Consider the following 9084-nt stretch of genomic DNA (forward strand, 5'->3'; position numbering starts at 1 on the left):
GAAATTTAATTATTCCCACTTCAACAATTTCAATTGCACTGCCCTCGCCCCGAAAAACAACAGAAGTTCCATAAGCAATATCTCATAAATTTAGACCATACTGATATGTTCCAGGTGTCTTCTGAAAGAAGACCAAAATTACATGATGGTGAAAATTATAAAACAATACTGCTGAAAACAGGATTCCATTACCATTTATAAAAAATTGAAACACTGTAATCAAAAGCTAGGTTTTTATTTGAGCTGTCTGAATGTACAATGATTAGCAGGATTTTTAAAACAGAAATAACTCCAGAGTAAAGCTTAGGGCTAGCCTTGACTCTGAATTAATCCAATGTTAAACAAAAGGACAAACACAAGCAAACGTAGTAAAGATTAACATTCAAGATTTAACTTCATCTAAATAGTTTCCATTTACAAGACTTCTTTAAATTGTTTTATATTCTGGAATAATGTATATATCTGTAATTACCTTGTATCCACATTTCCAAATGTGGAGGCTCAACTACCAAAGAGTAATAAGGTCAGTTTGAGGTAGTGTGCAGTATTAAACCAGACAATTACATCCATTTACTTGCAAACTATAGCAACCCAATTAGGCAGTATATCAGTGATCCTTATAGTATGCAGCACAAAAGTGAATATTTATTAGTGTACAAAGTTTTTTTTTAAACCACCAATTCCATAATAAAGATGGCAAGTTGTTTTTTCACTAATGGCTTTTATCTCATGTAAGGTTCTGCAGAAATTACCATGACTGTCAGTAATAATGAAGAACCAGAAACAAATTCAATCTGGAATTGTCAGTATTTGCTTAAATGCTTGCCAAATTCTTAAAATCTCTTGGTGAAAAAAAGGCAATTTGCCACCCTTTACCTCATCTTCTAAAAATTACTGTACAAAGTATGTTTTAGGAGTACAATTTTACTACTAAGGAGTACAATTTTACTACTAAGTAAAATTGAAGTAATTTATTTCTTAACAGTATGCTTGTGTCCTATTAGAAGGAATCATATTTCTCCCACTCCATAAGAGCCAGTGTGCATCAAAAATACATAATTCAGATTACTTAAAAGTCATCACTAATTTGTTTTGGTAAGGTAAAATATATCATGCTTATTCAATATGGATGGAATGAACGGAAGTATAGTGTTTACATCTTTTATATTAAGTTGCTACATTTTGAGGCAGTACTTACCTCTTTACTGCTAGTAAATAAATGCACAACTTTACCCATATACTTCTCCTATATGTATGCAGCTGATTGTTAAGACAGAGTAGCTAGTTGTAAATTACTGTTGGTAATAGCAACTAGGGGAGAACTCATTGCCTAACAACCAAATCATATAGAGTGGCAAATTCTACATTCTTTATAAATACAATCTGAAATGTAGGGCATTATAATTGTAATATAAATCAGCTTGCTACTGATACATACAGTTGCAAACATCCTATTGTAAAATAGCAAGTTGCTTGCACCAGCACACAACAGTAATCCATATATTCATCAATCACAATCTACATCTTTGGCTGGTATATAGTCACTTATGTCGCTATTTATTCCACTGTTCTAAGAAAGGATATATGAAACAATACTGAGATTAAACTGAACTTTCCTGGAGCAACTTTTAATTTGAATTATTAAGGATTGTAGAGAAAAGATGTAGTATTTTTAATCTGAAAGTCAAGAAGTTAGACTACCAAAATGTAATTAATTTTCTCAGTATTTCATTCAAATCAAAACTATTTTTAGGATCAATGTTCAAGCTCCAAGCATTTGAGATTTTATTGATTTTGAAATACACCCACTGAAGTCATTAAGTCTATGGGACTAATAACTAAAACTGAATCCAATCGCTAGTGCAGTAGTCTAATTGGAGAAGGTATGTATTTTTAAATGTACTAATAAAAGATTTCCTTTAATCTATGCATCTCAAGCAAAGAACTGGTTGCTAATTTTCTTGAATTCAATCTCTGTGTGATCAAATTGCCATGTGATACAAATAGTTCATAGAGGTTGAGGTTGGTTTAAGCATATTAAACATATTAAAACTAATTGAAATATTATTTTTAAATAGTATGGATTGAATCATTACATTCCTAGATCTAACACTGTAACTGACAAACATTTGCTAGCTATTGTGACAACTCATACTTTGCCTTATATATTTAATATATTAAGTCCTTCATTTATGAAATCAAAAAAGCAATTTAATTAGAAGCCAGAATGGCTTGCTCAAAATGGGAGCATACATTTGTCAAATGTCTTCTATCCCCTAAAAAAGTGGATGATATAAGTAGGAAAACTTCTGGCAACAAGAAATCAATCTAGATTTTAGGGATTACTAGATTTTAGCAAGATGTCACATCAGAAATTGTGCTTTCTTACTGTATCACAGAGAAAGAACTAATCAGGAACAGTTTATGTTTCGCACAAACACTTCAGAATTGTAATTTTTTTTCTTAAGAGTTAAACACATCAGAATCTAAGCATTTACAATACATCATACAATATTCTCAGACAATCACAAGAATAAGCAGAACAGGTTAACTAAGTAAGGCTTTAAAATAGAAACACAGTGTGTATTTGAATATTATTTTGCTTACAGGACAGGCTATATTTTAATTTTATTCAAGCAAAAATGTATTCTAGGGAAAGGCAGCTTATTTTATGATGAGTTGTCAACATTTGTTTTACTATATAGGAGTACATTAGTAAACTTTTCATAATAATTGAAACAATTCTATATTGTAAAACATTCAAATCAAATCAAGTGTCAACTAAGTCTGTAACTTTGCATGTTTGTCTATATAAAAAAAAATCAAATCAACCTTAGATTTTTTGGGAAGATTTTTACATGATTATTTTAAAATAGCTGTATATAAAGTTCCTTAGATTACTTGCCGATATCATGGAGATATTGGTTCCATCTTTTGTTGAGTTTCTATTGGCCTTGTTTAGTAGAGCAGTGCTTTGAAAACAGCATTTTTGGCCATTAATCAGTCAGGAAAAGAGGAAAAAAAACACTGAGAAGACAAGGTAATAAAATACTTATTTTGATTTGCTCCCTATATAAGGCCTGTAAAATTCAAGTGGTTGTCTTCATTCTTTTTTTTATTCCTTCAAATGTAATGGATGTTTGTATTTTATAACTGCTTCACTTATACCTGTGCAACAGAGTATGTCACAGTACATTTTGAGATGTTTTAAAAATATTGTATATAAACTTGTTTGGGATATGCTAAAGCATTTGGCAACACTTTTACAGCATCAGAGTTTACATAATTAAAATTTTACTTCCTTCTAAGATTTTTGTACATCTTAAAAAGACTTGCAAATTGATTTAAGTATAGAAGAAAACTTGCACAAAATATATAAACTACACAGGTTTTGTTCCATCATCTACAATTCCAGTTAATACTGGCATTAAAACCTTCATTAATTATGTTTACAAATCATTTTACCTGTACATTTATGAAGGCAACTGACCTGATTTGAAAACAAAACCATCAGGTTTTATGTGGTGGCTATTAAGATCTGGAGTTCAGCAATGAAATTCAACAAGTAACTAAACAAAGCAGTTTACAAATTCACCAGTTCCTGTGATACAAACTGTTTTAATCTTTCAAGATACTGTACGTAAAGTTCCACATCATTATGTCCTGCCCCTTCAAGCCACAATGGTTCCACAGGTCTTTGGCAACGTTCAAATAATGCTAGGCCATGTGAAAAGTCAATCACTTCATCTTCAGTCCCATGGATTATTAACACTGGAGAAGTTATTTTAGATATCTTGTCAATACTACATGAACACAGAAAAAAAAAATAACACACATAACAGAAAATTCCGCAATATCTTACATGTGCATATGGTTAAAACAAATATTTACTATGCTTTATTGACAGTGTGCCATTAGAGCAGGGGTCTTCAAACTCGGTCCTTTTATGACTCATGGACTTGAACTCCCAGAATTCCTCAGCCAGGCACGCTGGCTAAGGAATTCTGGGAGCTGAAGTCCATGAGTCATAAATGGGCCAAGTATGAAGACCCCTGCATTAGAGTTTATTTGGTGGAGATATTCAAAACCAGGACAAATTCATGTAGAAATTAAACTTTTGGGGAAAAAATACAAGACTGACATCCTGCGGTATATATAGCAGAATTCTCCTGGTACTGATAAACAGTATAAAGTGAGGTTTTTTCCTAACTTCCCCTTAGGCTCCCAACACCACCTTCACGTTTCAAAGAAGAAGAAGACATTTTGCAGCAATATATTAATGATGCTGAAAACTAGAGGAGGATGGAAGCACTGGAGAAAGTTGCTGGCCTATCTTTCTTTCATGTAGCCCAGTTCTTTCTGCAAAAAGTAAAAACTTGAGTACAGGTAGTCCTCAACATACAACCATAAATGGAATCAGAGTTTCCATGGCTAACAACTGCCAAGGCCGTTGTTAAGTGAGTCACACCCAACTTGATAATCTTTTTTTGTCACAGTTGTTAAGCAACTGACTGCAAATGTTAAGTGAATCATGTGGTCATTAAGTGAATACAGCTTCTCCCACCAACTGATTGTCAGAAGCTAGCTGATAAGATCCCAAATGGTGATCCCATGACTCTGGAATGCTGCAACCATTGTAAATACCTACTGTGTTTGCCCGAAAATAAGTCTTGTTATTTTTTGTCTCCAAAAGAGGCACCAGGTCTTATTTTCGGGAAGGCCTCTGATTGCGAAATGCAGGCTGGAGTTCCATTCTGCGGATTGAATCCATAGCTCGGTTCTCGGCTGCAGAGACCTTCCAGAAAGGCCTCTGATTGCAAAATGCAGGCTCGAGTTCCATTCTCAGCTGCAGAATGAGGCTGCTCCTTCGGCTGCAGAAGAACTGGGCTGGCGAGGCAAGTGTCGATGTATGGGAGGCCTAGCTGCAAAGGTAAGCTCCACCCACCCACCCAAGCTAGGGCTTATTTTCGGGGTAGGTCTTAACTTTCAGGGACTTATGGTATCAATTGTCAAGCACCTGAATTTTGTTCTCGTGACCACGGGGATGCCGCGATGCTTGTAAGTGTGAGGACCAGTCATAATCACTTATATCTATGTCATTCAAACAATCACTAAACAAAATGGCTGTAAGTCAAGGACTACCTGTATTCAGATGGGCAGGCCTTATTGCAACCCACAGATTTTATTTAATATATTTTAACTGTCTGATTTATAGTAGGATTGAAGTGAAAACAAAATCCAGCTACCCAAAACAGGTTTCTAATTTAATGACTTTTCTTTTGACATTCAAGCAAGAGCATATGGATGAGACAACTAATTTCCAATTACATTTTTTAAAAATGCACAGCAACTTACTTTGGGAATGCATCAAAGCAGTACGTCTTCTTTATATCAGGAAAAGCTACTCGCATTCCTGAGGTCAGTGGAGAATGAAGAATTACAGCAGCACTTTCATAACGAGCAGCAAGATCCACAGATGGCACCGTTCCTATGCTTTGGCCATATATAATCACATTTTCAGGGCGAATTCCATATCTGAAAAAGTGGTTTTTTTTATGTAATTTCAGTGATGAAATATGCTATGAATAAAGTAAATATACAAGTGAACATAAAATAGTAAAATTATCTATCTTACAGAATGTAAAAAATAAATCATTTTATCCCGTTTATGAAGGGTAAAAAGTTTCACAAGTACAATTATATTCAGGCAAATACTTTTAAGTGAAATGTACCAAGAATATTATACTTTTAAGACTAAAAAATATAGTCATTAGTATATTTTTAAACAGAGATTATAAAAAAGAGCTTATAAAAATGACATTCAACATTTGATAAATATCTGTCAGATGGCGGTTCAATGTCTATATTGCTTTCTGAAAATTTAAGAGCACATACAGCTTATTCATCCAATTAGATTTTTCTAAACTCGTTTTACATACACAGAATCACACCTCATTCTTTCTGGTGAGAGGAATGTATGATGCTTCTTTTTTGCTGAATGACAACTTCCGTTTTATGCCAACTAGAATGCCAGCCAGGAAGCCAAACAAGCAATGAGGCAAGCAGTATTTCAATATTTAGAGCAGTGTTTTCCTAAGTTGGCAACTTCTAGGTGTGTGGAGCAACTAACAGAATTCTCATCGGCTGTCATCTGCTTAAGGAATTCTGTGATGTGAAGTCTACACACCTGGAAATTTCAGTTCAATTCAGGCACACTGATTTAGAGCATCAGTAACCCTCACCCCACCCCATCTTAGAACATGTGCAAAAAGTGTACTAGTAACTGCACAATTTCTAATTAAGAAATATCAGGAAGTATTCTGATCAAGGAACTACTCAAAACTATAAAAAGTCATAGAGAGTATACAATTCTCAACTTCAATGTCACCTGAATAAAAAGCCATTTAAAATGGATTTGCTATGTTACTAACATCTACTGTTTAAAAACAAATAAGTATACAAGTATGTTCAAACTTCAGATTTAAATTATTATTTATCCCTACTCCACCATAAAATCACAACAGACACTGACCTACTAATTTATAAGTATTTAGGCAAGGATCCGGTTTATCTTGTTTCAAACTAGAGGTTCCAATAATTACTTAATTATTACTAGGCTTAAGACTTACATACAATCCTATACACAGTCAATAAAATCAAAGGGGTTATTTAGTCAACATATGCAAGTTTTTAAGGACAAATAAACAAGTCCCTATTTCTATATGCATTTCCAAATAATTAAAACATGAAGAGTGACCTTACAGTGCAAAAATATTTTTGAAAAATGTAGGAATGTTGAAGACAGAAATAATGTATTGGAAACATCAGTCTTAATTAGATTACATTTTTTTTAAAAAAGGCTAAGAAATTAGTTTGTAAAAACAACAACATCATGCCTAGTAACAGCAAGAAAAGATAATCCACTACCAACTGGAGCAAACAGTAACTGCTCTGGATAAACAGAAGCATGACAACAGCTTGTTCACAGATATTCTTCCTCTCCACCCACAAGAATGTAAAATACAGTGCAACCATCCACTATGATATTGCTGAAACTGCATGTGTGGTTTAACCAGAAATATTCAGGTAAGTAGTACACACATTGAGTTAAAAACAGCAACAGCTGCTGCTTGTACTATAATCAGTGAGGAAAGGATGGCACAGGTGCTGTTGGGAAGGATGTAGGAAAACGAATTAATAAAAATTTGGAATGTATCTTATCAACATAAGAATGAACAGAGCAAAAAGATAAGAAGTCTTAGATTTTTATTTAAAAAATATGCATGTCAAAAAAAATCCTTAAATATGTCTCCAAATATGCATATTAGAATGACTGCCTAAAACTTTCATTCTCAATGTTCAAGCCACAGAAGAGCCACAATAGCTCGGTTAATACTATGCCATTATTTTAAATTAATTGTTGCTCTAGTGATATAGCTCATATATAACAACAAGCCATAGAGCATGGTTTACAAATCAAAATGTTTGGATTTCTGTAATACAGTGCTATACCTAAATAAACTACATGATGGCTTAGAATAGGGGTTTCAAACTGCCGGCCCGCAGGCCGGTTGCAACATGCGGAGACCATGCCCACCCCAGCTCTGGCAATGCGAAAAAAGTCGCAATACATCGCGACACGTCACGTGATGTGGCGAGTTTGACACCTGTGGCTTAGAATGATGGGAACTTACACCATGATGCTTTAATATAAAAAAGTGTTCAATGTAGAATCCTTACCACACTAAATTAGCTTGATTCCAATCATTTATTTTCTGAAGATATGAATTAATCTGAAGCACTGATTCAGTGTAGCACCTGATTTTCCTTACCAATGAAAAATATATCAATAATATTAATATTTTACTAATCTATACTCTATTGAACTGAACTCCATTGCCACAATGTAAACAAAAGCATTATTTATCACAAATTAGTAACATATCCCTTACCTTATTTAGTGCATTAAAAAAAGACAATATGAACAGATTTTTAATGTAAAATCTCTCAAAGGGCTGAGCAAACGAGGGCAAGTAGAGTCCAATTTCCTCATGTCTTATTTTTTACAAGTCTCTAATAAAGCCTTCCTGAGGATTGAAAGAATCTAAATAACATAGGCTTTGGAATAGGGGACTGGCAAGGAAAAAAATGTGAGCACAGTTACAGTCACTGTGGCACACACCCATTCACTCTACCTTTCCCCAGTCCCCATGCCACAATTGGTGCTTTCTGCAGACTTTTCCCGATACTCAGATAAACTTTTTCAGGAGGGCTTCTGCTAGGCCTGTTATGCACACAGTCAAATTCACTATGAGAATAAACAAAAATTCTACTACATTTGTAAAATAATATAACTCTATTTACCTTGTTCTAAGAGCTACCCAAGCAGCATCGATGTCAGCATACAAGTTCTTCTCTGTTGGTTTTCCAGAACTTGCTCCATATCCAGAATAATCGTATGAAAATATGTTGCAATTAATCCGTGAACCAAGTCCTATGTAAAAGCTGCTCATCTGACCTAAATCAACAGCATTCCCATGCGAGAAAAGTAAAGTATACTTGGCGTTAGGGGAACAACGCACAAACATACAGGCAATCCTGTTACCTTTGCTGGTTCTAGTCATGAAACATTCAATAGCATCTTTTTCTCTAGAAGAGTATTGCCAGTCTGCTCGATCAGAAAGATGTAGAGTCCAACGACTCCCACTTTCATCACACATGAGTGTATAGGTGGGGTCTGGGGGCAAAAATGCCAGTTTGGAAGCTATTTTTCCCGGACATGGTGGACAACAGAATAGGCAGCAGAGTTCACTAAATGAAAGATTGTTCATCCTCCAATCTGAAATAAGAGGGAAAGGATGTTACCTTCCAGTAGGAATTCCATCATCATCATCATCATCATCATCATCATCATCATCATCATCATCAAATACTAATGTACCAGGAATTTTAGAAAAATTAAAAAGGAGTAGATCAAATTCATTACATATTATTTTCAGTAAAACATTGAGCTTTTACATATAATATCAATACCACACAATTATTGCTAAAACAGCCAGCATAGGGCCTTCAAATCAAAATTTT

General features: G+C 34.2%; 1 protein-coding gene across 1 annotated transcript; it reads right to left on the reverse strand.

Annotated features, from left to right (window-relative positions):
• Positions 1-220: 220 nt before the first annotated feature.
• ABHD17B (abhydrolase domain containing 17B) lies at positions 221-8831 on the reverse strand. Its single transcript, XM_015812482.1, has 3 exons — positions 8365-8831; positions 5356-5535; positions 221-3803 (listed from the first exon to the last, which is right to left on the reverse strand). The coding sequence occupies exons 1-3, from the start codon at positions 8829-8831 to the stop codon at positions 3584-3586; spliced, it is 867 nt and encodes a 288-aa protein (XP_015667968.1). The 3' UTR covers positions 221-3583.
• Positions 8832-9084: the final 253 nt, after the last annotated feature.

This window comes from Protobothrops mucrosquamatus, unplaced genomic scaffold (genome assembly GCF_001527695.2).
Source record: "Protobothrops mucrosquamatus isolate PMUCROS unplaced genomic scaffold, P.Mucros_1.0 scaffold87, whole genome shotgun sequence".
Lineage (NCBI taxonomy): Eukaryota > Metazoa > Chordata > Lepidosauria > Squamata > Viperidae > Protobothrops > Protobothrops mucrosquamatus.

Coding starts and splice junctions, on each gene's coding strand:
- ABHD17B (XM_015812482.1), bottom strand. CDS start 8,831: ATGAACAATCTTTCATTTAGTGAACTCTGCTGCCTATTCTGTTGTCCA. Junction 5,536..8,364: donor TGGGTAGCTCTTAGAACAAG/GTAAATAGAGTT, acceptor CCACTTTTTCAG/ATATGGAATTCGCCCTGAAA. Junction 3,804..5,355: donor TGCTTTGATGCATTCCCAAA/GTAAGTTGCTGT, acceptor GTGTTCATGTAG/TATTGACAAGATATCTAAAA.